General features: G+C 45.7%; 1 protein-coding gene across 15 annotated transcripts in view; it reads right to left on the reverse strand.

The window, feature by feature from the left end:
- Positions 1–14743, reverse strand: part of JCAD (junctional cadherin 5 associated) — a 90058-nt gene that overhangs the window by 18049 nt on the left and 57266 nt on the right. For 11 of the 15 annotated variants that reach the window (XM_039524217.1, XM_039524214.1, XM_039524220.1 and 8 more), the window contains one exon: positions 3201–3559. The exons of 2 other annotated variants lie outside the window; for them this stretch is intronic. In XM_039524217.1, the coding sequence (XP_039380151.1) occupies positions 3201–3499 (299 nt within the window). In that variant the 5' untranslated portion in view covers positions 3500–3559. Of the gene's footprint in view, positions 1–3200; positions 3560–7021; positions 7105–14654; positions 14739–14743 lie in introns of all 15 variants that reach the window. 2 more of the 15 variants (XM_039524215.1, XM_039524218.1) reach the window with 2 other exon arrangements.

The following is a 14743-nucleotide window of genomic DNA, read 5'->3' on the forward strand; positions in this document are numbered from 1 at the left end:
TATTTTCCCCATCCGCACTAGAATTAAAAGACATTCCCACCTTGGCTATGGCAAGACAAGCAAGCTAGTATTTTCTTGTAATGTTGATGTGCCCTTAATGTACGTATCCAGCTCCAAGTCCAACCAGAGTTCTCCCTTCCACCTTCCATATGCTCTGTCCGTGTTTGCCGTTTTTCCATCTCTAGTAGTGTATTACTTTGCTGCTGACGACTGGTCTATCTCCCTCCAACGGAGGGAAATCCTACTCCTAAAAGAACCTCCTCCACTGGCTCCCCATCCTCATTCTTTAAAGACACCCCCCCCCCCCCGGCAAAAAAAAAAAAAAAGAGGCCAAACAAACTTAGAACCACACCTAGACTAGAGATCCTTTTGAGCTCCCTGGATGCCTTACTGCTGCTGCACAGCTGTTGAATTTGCTCCTTTCAGTAATTCTAGCTGGGAAGAAAGAACACTTCTGTGCCCAGATCAACAGCTTACAGGTGACCTGCAAGGGGAGGAGATGTGGAGGACAGAGGAGAAAAGCCTGGCAGCCCGGGGAGGCGGCACTGCTGTGCTACTGAAGGCAGCACAGGTGAGTTAGGCCAGCACTGGAGAAGACTGTCCCAAGACAAGATCCCATTTGCTCACCCAGGACCTTAACACTTTCCAAACCCTTTGGACAGAGGAAGGTGGGAGGAAACTGACCCTCTTTTTCTGATAACCACCCAGTATATTTTGCCTTGCTTTAAATATCTTCCCAGCCTCTTTCCTTTGCTCATTTTTAGCATACAAGTGGCTGCAAAACTTGACCACTCCATACGCATTCTAGACAGAGTCCTTCCTGTCCGTTTTATTCCAGTTCAAAAGGGCACACACTGTACACAACGGGAGGTGCAGTGGTGCAAGCACATTTTATGAAGTGGTGACAAGGGCTTCCACTGAGTCTGAGCTGCTTTAACAGGAACTTACAGACACCGTCTCATATTTACTCCATGAGAGCTGCCTAAAAATCAAGACTGTGACCCTCTTTGGTGAGGGAACGCCCCCAGAAGTAGCTGCATTCAGCTGGATACCCACCAGGGATCGACGCACACATGAGAAATAAGGAGCTGGGTTCTGTTTTACAACTAATCATTTTCATAAGCAAAATCTTTGCTGTGTAAACACCCCAATAGTGAACAAAAAAGGCAATGTGAGCCTGGGCTCAAGCCAAACCCCCCTTGTGACCACACACCAATTGTGCTAACCTAGGGCTTGGACCCAGGGTCCCAAGACCTCTAGGGCTGGAGGGTCTGAACCTGTGTTAAGCTGGGACTCTGCCCTTCCTGGGCTGCATGTGTAGGGGTGCCCAGGCTGTGTGAACTCTCAGGGTAGTGAGTAGGAACCAGACCCAAAAATTCCCCGCAGCCTCCTGCAATAGCAGCTCCAGCTCTTCTGCACTATAGGGAAGTTTTGAGCCTGGCTCCTACTTTCTGCCATGACGGCGCATGCAGCCCCTGCACGCAGCCCCATGGAGGGCAGGGGTCCTGGGAGCAAGGGCCAGAGACCAGCGCGGGGACCAAGTGCTGCCCTGCAGGGAGGGGGAGCAGCAGAGTTCCTGGCTCAGCACAGCCGGGGGAGGGAAGACCCCCAACACCCTGACTGCTCCCCACTCCCTTCAGGGCCGTGCTTGGTCCTGCTCTGGTCCTCTGGCCCTTGCTCCCTGGCCCCCTCTGGGCTTCCTGGGGCTGCGTGTGCAGAGGCACCCGGGCAGTGTGCACTGTAAGGGCAGCGAGTGGGAGCCAACCCCGGAATTTCCCCACAGCCCCCCGGGGATCCCTTAGCCCTGTCTCCTGGGGTGCAGTGAGGGCAGGGATAAGGAATCCCCAAGGGGTGCTGGAGCAACTGCACCCCAAGCCCTGGGGATACACTTCACTCCTCTGCAGCAGGCAACAGCTAGGCTGGGATGTTTGTGTGTTTTTCCTTTGAAACTACATTTTATCTCAAACCTCAAAACAAACAGACAAAAATAAATAAAAAACCAGCCCAACACAAACCCCTTCATTGAACATCCCATTTTAAACATTAAGAATTGCAAAGTTTCATTTGAACAGTTTGCCAGCCCTGGAGACGGGTGTCCTAATTGTCCTCAGAACAGGTGCACATGGGTGTTTTCCTGCCAATGTGACTCAGCCTAGAGCTGGAGAACTCAATTCTCAGATTAGAGCGTAGTTCAGTAAAAAGCCTTCTCAAACTGCAGTCAGTCATTCTACTGAGCCAGCCACCAAAGGAACTAATTACAAGCTTTGTGTACTCATGTGCTCCGTACGGGCACCTGAGTCCCATCAAGAGCACAGGGTGGGCAGTAGAGTTTTCCCACAGTGCACCATGTGGGACTTGACCTTTCAAAGGTCTCTTCCAGTAGGAGGAGATTGGTATATCTCCAATTATTACCATGTTCCTAGGGCTAGAATGTCGACACTGGGGAGTGGCTAGGCACTTTGGGATAAGTTTACTTTGACTCAGGTCTATGCACTGCTGTGTGCACAACAGATCCCTTGATTCAAGCACAGGTCAGAAAATTATTAACCTAGGGTTAAAATGCCCAGGGTTCCTGACGCAGGTCATCCAGCTTGAGTCCTGCTAACCCTAGGTTTACACTGTAGACATAGGATACGTCTACACAGGAACTAGACACCCGAGGTTGGCCCATGCCAGCTGACTCAGGCTTGCGGGGCTGTTTCATTGCTGTGTAGACTTCTGGGCTCAGGCTGGAGCCCAGGCTCTAGGACCCTGCAGGGTGGCAGGGTCCCAGAGCTCAGGCTTCAGCCCTAGCCCAGAAGTCTACACAGCAATGAAACAGCCCCGCAGCCTGAGCCCCATTACCCTGAGTCAGCTGGCACAGGCCAGCCATGGGTGTTGAGTTACTGTGCAGACCTATCCTATGTGACCTGAGCTTCTCCTCCCCACCAGCAAGGCCTTTTGTAAAGGGTGTTACTGACTCATTAAACTGCCCCCTCCCCTTCCCTCTGCTATTTTGATAAAGACTCCACACGACAAAAAGGTGTGTTAATGTCAGTGTGCTGCATGTAACATGTCAGTGCATTGCCAGGCATGGAAGCAAACAAATGCTCACTTATCACAGGTAGAAGGTAAGTGGGGCTGAAGTCATGCTCAGTCATCTGCCAGAGTGAAAGGGAAGAGAGGAGAAAGCCAAGCCATGGCGTGACACAGACACTTACCCCCCTTCTGAAGTATGAAAAGTGGACAAACCCCGGAGGTCTGGGTGGTACCCGGGACCAGCATGCCACCCTTGGCTCCAATGACTGCCTTCACTGCTGCTCAAGTTGCCTTTTGCCAGTGGTTTCTTGTTGTAAATGCAGGCTCCAGAGTCTGTCTCAAACCCGTTCAGCGTTCCCCGACTAGTTCTATTTTCTGTAATCTCAGGCTGGTATCCATCATTTCTGTTCTCGTATGAAGTAGAAGGATTTTTGGACAATTTGTATCCATGAGAAATCAGGAGGTCCTCCACACTGAACATGTTGTGCTGGTTTCACTCACTGCTGTGCCACGAGAAAGCTCTCTCCAGCAGGATCCATCACTGAAAGAGGGAACAGAAGGCTGCTCTAATAAGGAAAGACAACTTAACTCAATCTGCGGGCTACTGGATGCAGAGTTTCATTCTCTTGCCTCAACATAATAAAATACATAAGACTAAAGCACATGCAGATGCTGATGAATCATGTGTTGACCTTCCCTAGATAATATACCTAAATTTGTTCAGCCAGGGAACAGATGCAGAGCTGCTGCTGCTGAGTCAGTCCATTTGTGTGAAGAATTTGGTGATGATTGCAGCTTTCAGATTTTGATAAGTGATCTTGGGAAGCTTTGCACTGGAGATAAGCAAACCCTTGAGAAAGGCATTTTCTCCAAAAATGGTTTTTACTCTGATCAGGTGGAGCTGTGCTTTATGCTGGGAGAGGGGTTAGATTGCAGGGCAGCACAGCCTCCTCCTGGAGCCCTGCAAATTCTATCAAAATTAGCTGGTGAACAGGCACAAAAATAATGCATCACAAGAAAAGAAAAAAAGGTTATTATGTTAGCCCATAAAGGCACTGCTGATGTGCCGCTGTGCCCCCAATTAGACTCCCTTGTTTACAGTCTTTAAAGGTTGCTTTTCGGGGAGATTTCTGTATTGCCTAGGTGGGGCCTGTTGAAATCTGCAATCAGCTAATAGGTGTAATACAAATCAAAGAAGCCAAGTAAACTGCATCTAGAGCCACATGTGTTGTTGCATGATGATTTCCAAAGCAAATGGGATCAATCCAAAGTTAAAAGATTTTTCCTCCTATCTGCCAGCCCTACAGACTCAGGCTGAGTTCTTTGCTGGTTGCACATTGTTATTAGTAATAGGTACTGTCTATTCTACTCTTCTAGCTTGTTATATTTATGGGGTACCAAGTCTTCAATGATTTGGAACTTGGCAAACACTTCTGTAGATGAATAGACTCCAGCGCACCATCTCTCTGCAGTGCTGTTCTGCCACATCACTGAAGTGGGTGGAGGAGACTTGAAACACGCTTTGGGAGCAAAAACATTGAGTATGACACTGAATAGGACACTTGATGGGGGCTTGTATAACATGCTCAGTGTTACATGTCCCCAGTAGTGGCACGTCTGCATAAAGAATAAGAACCTTCTAGAAGCTAATGAAGTTTCTCCTTCAGCTGAAGTGCTACAGGCCCGTGCTTTGGTGCATGAACTCCTGGGTTCTGTCACCAAGGCTGATCTTTACAAAGAGTCTCTACTCTGTGCTAAAGAAGGAACTTCATTCACTGCTATCAATATGAGACACTTTATATGGAGTAGGCACTAAAGGGGAACATGACACATTTACTTAGTGTGTTCCAGAAGTCAGTTTTCAACACAGAACCAAACTTTAAACAGTGCCTGCGCAGACCATGTAATTGTTACTTAAGGGTTTGAAAATAACTCATTTCTAAACCAGTTTAGAACCTACACCAGCCTCTGCATAGAGCCTAAAGAATCTGTCCCCTCTATATGTGGTATTGTACACTTTAAAGAAATAAAACACTTCCCAGTAACATTTGTGGAATGGTGGGTTGTTTTTTTGGCCAAAACAGGGCTCCTCAAACCTACTAAATGATACACTGTACTAGAAGAGTAGAATGATCAGCATAGTCACAGGGATAAAAAAGCCAGCCAAGAGGTACTAGTCAAATTAATGGAAGAAAGGAATGGAATCCCTTTCTTTAAAGGAAAAGACGGTTTTGTTGTTTATTTTTAAACACTTCAGTAACAGGAGGTGGGGTCAGATCAGGTCCACTCAAATGATTTCTCTATTCCTAATTGTTTCTAGAACACAAAGACCTGGAATTGTGAGAGGAGGTAAAAATCACAGAAGACAGAACAGCTGGCTGCTAGAGCTATTCAACCTTTAAAGAGAAAAAGATCCACTGTGACTGCATAAACAATAGAATGCCCACTGGACAGCACACAGGTGCAAGGAAGAAATGTGCTTTTCCTGTTGTTATTGCTTGGGGGGGGTGTCAATATTAACCCTTTCTCTCCTACTGCCCTGGATAGTGGCCAAGTGAAAACAATATTTGTCAGGGGTTGAAGGAGGCAATATGCAGAGAGAGAAACTGGCAATTTAGAAATGGACAAAACCTTTGGACCATGGGTCTTATTCTGATCTCACTTTCAATACTGAGAGTCACAAGTAACTTCAGTGAAATCAGTGGAGTTACACCATGGGAAAAACCCAGTGGTAGCTGGTGCCCAAAATAACCCCTCAAGGTTAATCATATTTGAAAATAAAAAACTGGGATAGCATTGGGGAGGTGTTACAGGAAAGTCCTTTGGTGGGGATATGGGGAAGTGGCAGGGGAAGAGGGGGATGCCCTCTTCCACATCAGTGCCCTGCTCTTCAGAGTGAAAAACGGAGACACTTCACCATAAAGGGCAGGGTGGGTGAACACAGTTCTCTCCTCATCTCAACCTCTCTCCCTCCCTCCTAGATAGCTCTACCCTATCATCTCCCTGCTGTCTCCCCATTCTTACACTCACAACCAAGTCACCCCCACCCTCATTCACTAAAGGATTTAATTGCCCCCTGAACTCAACTCTGTAAACCCAGCACATCCCACTCCTAACTCAGAACCTCCCTAAGCCTTCCCAGCTTCCTTCAACCCAACCAGTGCAGACCCTGCCCCCCACAACGGTTGCCACCTCTGAAGTACAAAAAACCAGGATAACTCGGATGATTTTGAGAGCCCATAAAACTAGACAGCCGGCTGTGTGTATTGAGCATTTCCCAGGACAGCTACTTCAGAAAAAGGGACGATCCTGGGAAAACGTGGCCAGGTGGCAACCCTACCCTCATACCTATCCAAAAGCCCTTCCACTGCCTACCTAACCTCTCCACATCTCATAACCAGCCCTTCAACTCTGAAACCTTTCCCCCCACTTCCATCAGACACACACACACAGGTCAGAAAACTCCTCCACAAGCACAGAACCCACCTCCCTCCTACCAGACATCCACCAACAACTAACTCAGGACTACGCTACACCCACCTGCCCACCCACCTGTACACTGCTGGTCCTGGAGAAGTAGAGGCAGCAGGGAAGGACTGTGGCTGCAGGAAGCCCTATATTCCACATCAAGAGAGAACTGGTCCTATAGGAACCAGTATTCCATGCTTTGTGCCTCCCCCTTTGCTGCCTTGGAGTCTATGGGCTTCAGAGCCAGGACGACTCAGGGCAGCCACATATATGACATCCCGAGTCCAGAGACTGCAGAAGCTTCAGCCTCCCCCCAGTGGCGGCCAATGGCACTGCACACTGCAGTACCTCAGCTGTGCTACACAGCTCTGTCTCCAGCATAGTGACATTATGGATAGGGCTTAGTTCCATTAGCTCCCAATAAGACTAGTATAAATGAAGTCAGGATAGATTCAGAATGGAAGACAGTGCAATGGGTTGAGTGCTAGACTGCGACTTGGGAGACCTCCGTTCAATTTCTTCCTCTGACACACACCTTCTGTGTGATCTGCGGCAAGTCTCTTGGTCGTTCTGTTCCTCAGATGTCCATCATGAAATGGGGTTAGCAGCACTTCCCTCCTTCACAGGGGTATTGTGAGGATAAATACGTTAGAGACATTATAGGCACTTATATTGCTCCCATTACCAAAACAGATAGAAAGGATCAAGCCCCATGTACACATATTGTACATATTGGCAATTTTCCTAGTGTTTCAAAGCCAAGGTTTCTACTTTTCAGGTGGGAGGCCAGTTCCTTTTACTAGGAGTAAGTGGATGAAATTAAGAAAAGGTAGATGTAGGTTGAATATGAGGAAACATTCCTGACTGCAAGATCTCTAATCCTGTGGAACAGTTTCTAATAGAAAGGGGTGGAAGCCCTGATCATTTGGGACATTTAAAATATTGCTGTCCACTTGAAATCTAAGCAGTTTCAGAGAACGAGTTAAAAGTAGTTTCAAGTAAAGCACGTGTCCCTGAGTCCGCCAGCCAATTTGTTGTGGTTTTACACTAACATTTTCTTTTAAAATGTTTTTATCACACTTGTTTGTGTGGATGTTTTGCACAACAAAAAGGAAACCAACTGACTGACCAGATGGGAAAAACAATGAAACCGTCTATGTGCACAGTGATATCAAATGCACAAACTAAGCCAACAGGAAAAAGAGAGAAATCCCCCTCCTTAGCTTCTTTCAGTCAAGGTATCTTAGCCGCTACTTTTAACAATTGTAGATACAAAACTTTCAGACAGACGTGGGAGTTTTAAACTGACAAATCCCTTTAAAAGTAACCAAAATAAAACACTAGTGAATGTAAAAGTGGGGACAATTGGGCACTGGCAAGGAGATGGCCTAGATAATCTAATAAATCTTTCCTATCTCCTTGGTCAATGAAAAAGTAGGGAGGGATTTTACTCCTGGCAATATGACAAAGAACTTATCCTGCTCATTCCCTCTACCACTGTGATTCAGAGGCAGGCAGGAAAGGGTGTGTCCCACCATAGCGACACTGAACTCTTAGAATCACGTCCAGTTCTAGACTCTGGCTCCAATGTGGTAATGCAACGAATTTGGGTCAAAAGTGTTTGTGAGTGTATTGGAAGAGATGGGAGCGATACCTTGGCTCCATGATAGCAGACCAGGAGCACTATTGATGAAGCCTTGAAGTGGATCAGCAGACTGCATGTTAATGAAGAGAACCTGTAAAGCAAGGGGCTGCAGTTCATTAGAGTTTAGTTTAATACACAAGATCTCAGCTTCCTTCAAAGTCTGTGCTTGGCAGGAGAGGGTGGAGCTACTGTGGAGAAGGGTTCCTGTGAATAGCAGATGATCATGAATCTTTCAGCCCAAGAGAGTGAAAGCTACCATTCTGAAGCTGACTGGGGGAAAAAGGTTGCTATCATGAAACCCCATCAAAGAGTATAACACTCAGTAACAATCAATATTTCATCCATATGGACAGGATTAGATTCCTGTCTGCATGTCGTCTCATCCATCGTATACACGACAAATTAAAGAAACAGGTGCAGAAGTTCTCACCCAAGAGCAAAAAGAGAGCAGGATTTAACACCAACATCAAAATAAAAAACTCAGCTCAAGGCAGAGATGAACATGACATAAGAGGGATAAAAAGGAGACTGGCCACCAGATCCATCCACTATTTTTTGCACAAAAAGTTTCCTAAGAAAAAATGGCTTTTTACTGAAAAAAATTTTTTTTGTAAAATATTGTCAACACTTCAACATTTTCACAAAAGTTTGTGTGATGTTAATCAAACTGCTTATTTAAACTGTGACAACATTTAAAAGTTTGATAACTATTTCAAACACAATTCTGGTAACATTTTGATAGAAAAAAATTGATGAGATCCCAGAAGTGGGTTTGAAAAATACATCCATTTTGAACATTGCTATAGTTACAAAATCTCATGGGAAATGTTTTTTTGTCTTTCGGACAGCTGCATAGGCCACTGATGGGGCCTGCTTCAGAACAGGGACATATGCTTGATCTGATTTAGTATGGTGAATGGTATCATATGTTCAACAATGGCACATATACACCAAATATACCTGACAATTGTACTATGCAGGAAAGAAATTCCTTCTTGACCTCTGTGGCAATCTGCTGAGGCACTGGAGCATGAGATTTCATCAACTGGTGATCAGCCAGGATGGGCAGAAATGGTGTCCCTAGTCTCTGTTTTCCAGAAGCTGGGAATGAGCGACGGGATGGATCACTTGGTGATTACCTGTTCTGTTCATTCTCTCTGGGGCACCTGGCACTGGCCACTGTCAGAAGACAGGATACTGGGCTAGATGGACCCTTGGTCTGACCCAGTAGGGCCATTCTTATGTTCTGGTTCAGAGGTAACGTCTTCAAAAGCAGTAAGTGACTTAAGAGCCTAGATCACACTGACTTCCAAGGAAACAGACTCCTAAGTGCCTAAGTCCCTTTTGAATATGGGATTGAGCTTTGCAAAACTTTTCCTTGGGTCTTCAAATGTGATTTGTTACAGAAGTGTATGTAGGTTCTAATATTTGCATGGTTTTCCACAGGCACTAAGCAGTCATTTTACAAGATGGAAATGTGAGATCTAGTTCTCTCACAACATTATAGTTCCTGGATTGTGGAAATACTGTAAGAAGATCAGATCTTGCATTATTTCAGCCCCCAAATAGCTTCTTGAGGCAAAAAAGTATTTAAAACAAGACCTCAAAACACTGAGCTCTCCACGTTGCCTGAACACATTGATTCTATTTGGCACACACCGGGTTAACTTAATGCCCATGGACATAGTCTTGGTTTATTATCCTGTTAAGTTCTGGTTGAGGAACAAATGAAAATTGTGTATATTAAAAAGCAAACGACAGCAAAATAAAGTTCCCCATGGGGGGGGGGTGAGAGACTTGAACTATTGCTCTCTTTTAAAGACTCTCAAACTGGGCCAGAAAGTGGATGTGCAGCAGTTCTAATTTGAGGTAAGATCAACAATGCTGGAAAACAGTTTGTTTTCCCAGAGCTCATTTGTTTTGTTTGCCAATTACATCACCGTGTTCTGATAGGTTTTGCTTCCTGAGGATGCCTGTTATCTCGCCAGTGTTTCCGACTTGTCAAAGTCAGCCGGTCCAACTCCATAGTGCAGTGGAAACATGGGTCAAACTTTCTTTGGCTACCTCTAAGCTACAATGCTCAGAGTCAAAGAAACAAGTATGCACTCACCCATGAAAAAACTGCATTAGAACACACATACATGAGCATAGTTAAGGATTAAAAGCACCAGTACTTGGATACAATGGAACCCCTGGAGGGGGACATTAAAAGAGTTCCTGGTTGTGTATTATCAAACACCAAAATGCTTTGTTTGTGCATTTGTCTTGGGCCCTTTAACATTTCCTTCGCTTTAAAAAAAGAATTGTCATTCTTGCCTGAAGGGCGAGAGAAGATAAATGATATTGATACCCTGGTGCAGTATCACTGAAAGATGCATATGCTGGACCTAATAATGAGTGTATACAAGCAGTATTCATCCTGTGAGTTGAATGATGGCGCCTCAGCGAAGTGGCAGAACTGGAGAGTGCTGCACAGTGTATGTTCTATCTCATCATCCGAGTCTTTGATATACGTTCTCTTGTTCTCGACATAGTCCATTAGAGCCTGAGCTGCAGAAATGCTGGGCACTGACAACTCTAATTGAAGCCAGTGGGAGATGCCATGCCCAGCATCTCTGTAAATCAGACCCTTAACGAGTAACAACCCCTGCTATGTTATATGTTCACACACAGCTCCCAATGACTTCAGTTGCAGTTCTGAGTGCTCAGCACTTCTGCAAATCAGACCTCAGGGTCTCAAGTCAGATGCCCAGAAAATGAGGAACACACACTAGTGACCACCTGTGAAAAGTTTGGTTTAAGTGACTTGTCTATTTCCTTAGAGAGACAAGATGGCTGAGGTAATATCTTTTACCAGACCAAATTTTGTTAGTGAGAGACAAGATTTTTGAGCTACACAGAGCTCTTCTTCAGATCTGGGAAAGGAACTCCCAGCATCACAGCTAAATACAAGGTGGAACAGATTGTTTAGCATAAGTAGATAGCACATATTGTAAGGGACCATTCGAGGCAGAGTGATCCGTTAACACTTCTGCAGTCATAGGACAAAAAGAGGGGGTTAGCGAGATACAGATTGTTGTAATAAGCCATAACTCCAATGTCTCTGTTCTGTCCATGAGTTTGTGTGTGTAGCAGAGTAATGAATTGAAGCGCCCAGGCTCGTCTTTTGAAAGTGTTATGCAAGTTTCCTTTGAGGATGAGGAGTGCTATAGAGTGATTGCTTCGTAAAAAGTGTTCACCCACAAGTGATTTTTTTTCTGTCTTATTTTCCTGTGTGAGTCTCCTTGCCCAGCTAGTTCCAATTCTCCTCTTCTGGCCCCTGGTCTGATCTGCCTCATCGCTCCCCCTCACTGCCTCTCAGTCCCAGTCTGCCTCTCTGGCCCCTTCCAGAGGCAGATCAGGGTTTTGTGGGGCCCTGGGCCACAGCAAGTGGGGGCCCTTCCCCACCCCTCCCACCTGCAGTCCCCTGTACCCCTGCACTCCTGCCAGGGCATAGAGGCTCGCCCCACCCCGCCCAGTACTCCTACTGGGAGCAGGAGCAGGGCACGGTGGCTTGCCCCGCTCCACCCGCCCGGTGCGCCTGCCAGAGAGTGGGGTCAGGGCACAGGGGTGCTCATTTTTCCAGGGCACCCCAATTGGCTGAGGCCTCTGGGCACAGGCCCCGTCCGCCCAGTGGCTAATCGGCCACAGGGCTCTTCATCCAACTTCAGTCTCTTCTCACCCCTTCCTCTTGCCAGGACCCCCACTCCCTGTCTCTGTGTCCCAGTTTCCTTGTCCAGCCAAGCCCAGTCTCCCCTTCTCCGTGCAGCTTCTCATCCAATCTCAGTGGCCAAGGCCCCCTCTAAACAACCAAGGAACTGGCTTCCAGTTCATCCCCCATTTCCCTCACTGGTTGACAGTCCCAGTCTTCCCCCGGCTCCCAGTTGCCAACCAGCCCCAGTCTCCCCTCTCTCATCCTCCAGCTCCTAGTCCCAGCCTCCTCCCCCACCCGAACATCCCCCTCTCTCCTCAGCTCCCAGCCTCCTTGCCCATCCAGTACCAGTCTCCCCCATCATGCTCCATCACAGTTTTCCTCTCCTGCTCCAGTCTTAGTCTCAGCAGACCCCGTCTCCCAATCTACTCCTCTTCGTCCTTTACCCCAGTTCAGCTTTCGTTGCCTCTACATTTCACTCAGACAGCTTCCTCGTAAACTCAGACTTTAAGGTCAGAAGAAACCATCATGATCATCTAGTCTGACCTCCTGCACACTGCAGGCCACAGAACTACTCAATGTGGAATGAATACTATTAACAATGTGGAAACTGAGGCAAAGAGGTTTTGACTGACCCATGGCCACACAGTGTGTCAGTGACACATCCTGAATTAGAATTTAGGATGCCTGAATCTCAGTCTTATGCTTACTCCACTGGACCACGACACCGCTAAAATATTCCTCTGGTGTTTAAGTTCTTACAGCGTATTAACAACCACCACCACCACCACCATCACGGTAGGATGCAGACAAGAGAGGAAGATGGGATTGGGCATCTATGGTACAAGTATAGATCTGGGGGGCAGTCCAGAAGAGGGATATTGATGCCACATAAAGTATGCTAATAGGGTGGATTTTCACAGACACAGCGAAAAGCAGATATTCCTGATATAGAGGTCACCCCCATGACAAATTTCAAGTTGCTGATCCAAAACACGGGGGCACTAGAGCTTCTCAATGAATGAAATGGCTGCAAGATTATTATTTTTTTCAGTAAGAGCAAAACAATGCATTTCTCCCAACCTTGTTCTCAGAACAGATAACCACTTTTAGCTGAAATTTTCGAAAGAAATTCATTCTGTGGCTCATACTCAGCATGGGAAATTTCAGCTCAAACAGTTAAAGTTTGGCAAAGTTATAAGCAACTGAAAATGGGATCTTATATGGAAGTGTTGGGCAGTGCTAGCTTTGGGGTTTAACCTCTTTATTTCTCACTCCTTTTCTTTTATGTAGCAGACAGTGTATTAAAAACAAACATTTTAAATAGGATCTGTTTTTTACCTTGACCATTTAATCTTCTTTTAAATAGTAAAATCCAATTAGACTGTATACTCTTCAGGACAAGGAAGTGACCAAATGCAGTTTAATGTTTTGTTGAACTGATTCAAAATGAAGTATTTTGGGTCAGTTAAAAAAAAGTGAAATATTCTGATTCAGGTGGTTGGTGTCAGATCACAGACACCCATCACCACAAGGCTGTTAGGAGAGTTTCCATTACAACCAATACCATACTTAGGGGTTCAAAGACAACAGACCTAACTGAAAAACATCTCTGATGATTGCAAGTAAAAAGTGTACGTCAAGGTCATTGTAGACTGGAAAATGTAACTTTATGTTGGGACCCTGTGTGCTCTCAGGCATGCACATCTCTCTAATTCAGCTCACAAGAAGATACAAATCTGTGAATTTTGCATTTAACCTTCACTGCAGACAGGCGAGTGCATACATTTTTCCCAAGGAGAAAGCAAAGAGTGTATATGTTCACATTCACTGAAAATCATGGCCCATATTCTACCATCAATTTCTGAGCAGAGTTCCCCAATGAAATTAATCAGGTGTTGTGCCATAATATTTTATTATTAGGCACAATATGGCTCCCAAGAAACTTTGGAAGTGGGGGCAAAAAAAAAAAAAAAAAAGGAAAAAGTGTTACCAGATAGAGACTAAATAGCATATTTCAGAGACTGACTCTTGACATGTAACATATTGGCACAGTGGTGGTCAGTTGAGGCACCTGAGCTGAAGCAACATTGTTAGAAGAGTGAGGGAATGGCTCGCAGGGCATTCTCCACTGGAGCCCCAGACCTTTGGGAACGGCTCCTGCCCAGGTCTGTAACAGCCTGAGTTTGCTAGCCTTCGGGGTATGCTACAAAGCTTTCCTCCAGTGTTCATGAGAAGACAGGTGCTGGATAGGGCTGTTTGTGGTGATGTGGGACTCTGGTGGGAATTGAATGTGCATTGAGAGTTGAGCCATTTTTCTGGTATATATGTTGTTATTGGGTGGCCTGGGGGAATAGATCTGGTCTGTTTAGTTATTTTGTGTATTTTAAAAAGTGTGCCCAGAGCACTGGATAAGCGCTCCTTTATTGTAGCATGCACAAATCCAGATAAGGTAAACACAAAGGCAGAGGGGGAATCTTTGAATATTCACCATTATGATCAGCGCCAAAGAGCCGGTTTTCAGAATGTCGAGAGCTTGCTGCCACGGATGACAAAGCACCACATTACTAGTCTGAAAACAGGCCAAGAGGTTTTTCTTTTTTCTGGTTTCTTTTTAATAAAGAAGGAGTGATTTTTAAACACTGTTCACTGACATTCCATACTGAAGATGTAACAGGTTCCTAGAGGAGTTGGCGGTGTGTGGTAGAAGTATTTCCTCTGACAGTTCTACTGTTGCAATAAATAGTAAAATATTTTATTAAACAAAAAGTAAACAGCCAACTCCCTTCCCCCCGTGCCCTCTCCTCCCCTCCTCCCCCAAAACCCACCTACAAAAGAAAACATGTTTTCAAACTGAGGCACGTGTTCTCATGCTGTTCATGCCGCTTTCCATGGGTAAAATCTGTCAACGCTTTGCTGGA

The sequence above is a fragment of the Mauremys reevesii genome, linkage group 2 (genome assembly GCF_016161935.1).
Source record: "Mauremys reevesii isolate NIE-2019 linkage group 2, ASM1616193v1, whole genome shotgun sequence".
Lineage (NCBI taxonomy): Eukaryota > Metazoa > Chordata > Testudines > Geoemydidae > Mauremys > Mauremys reevesii.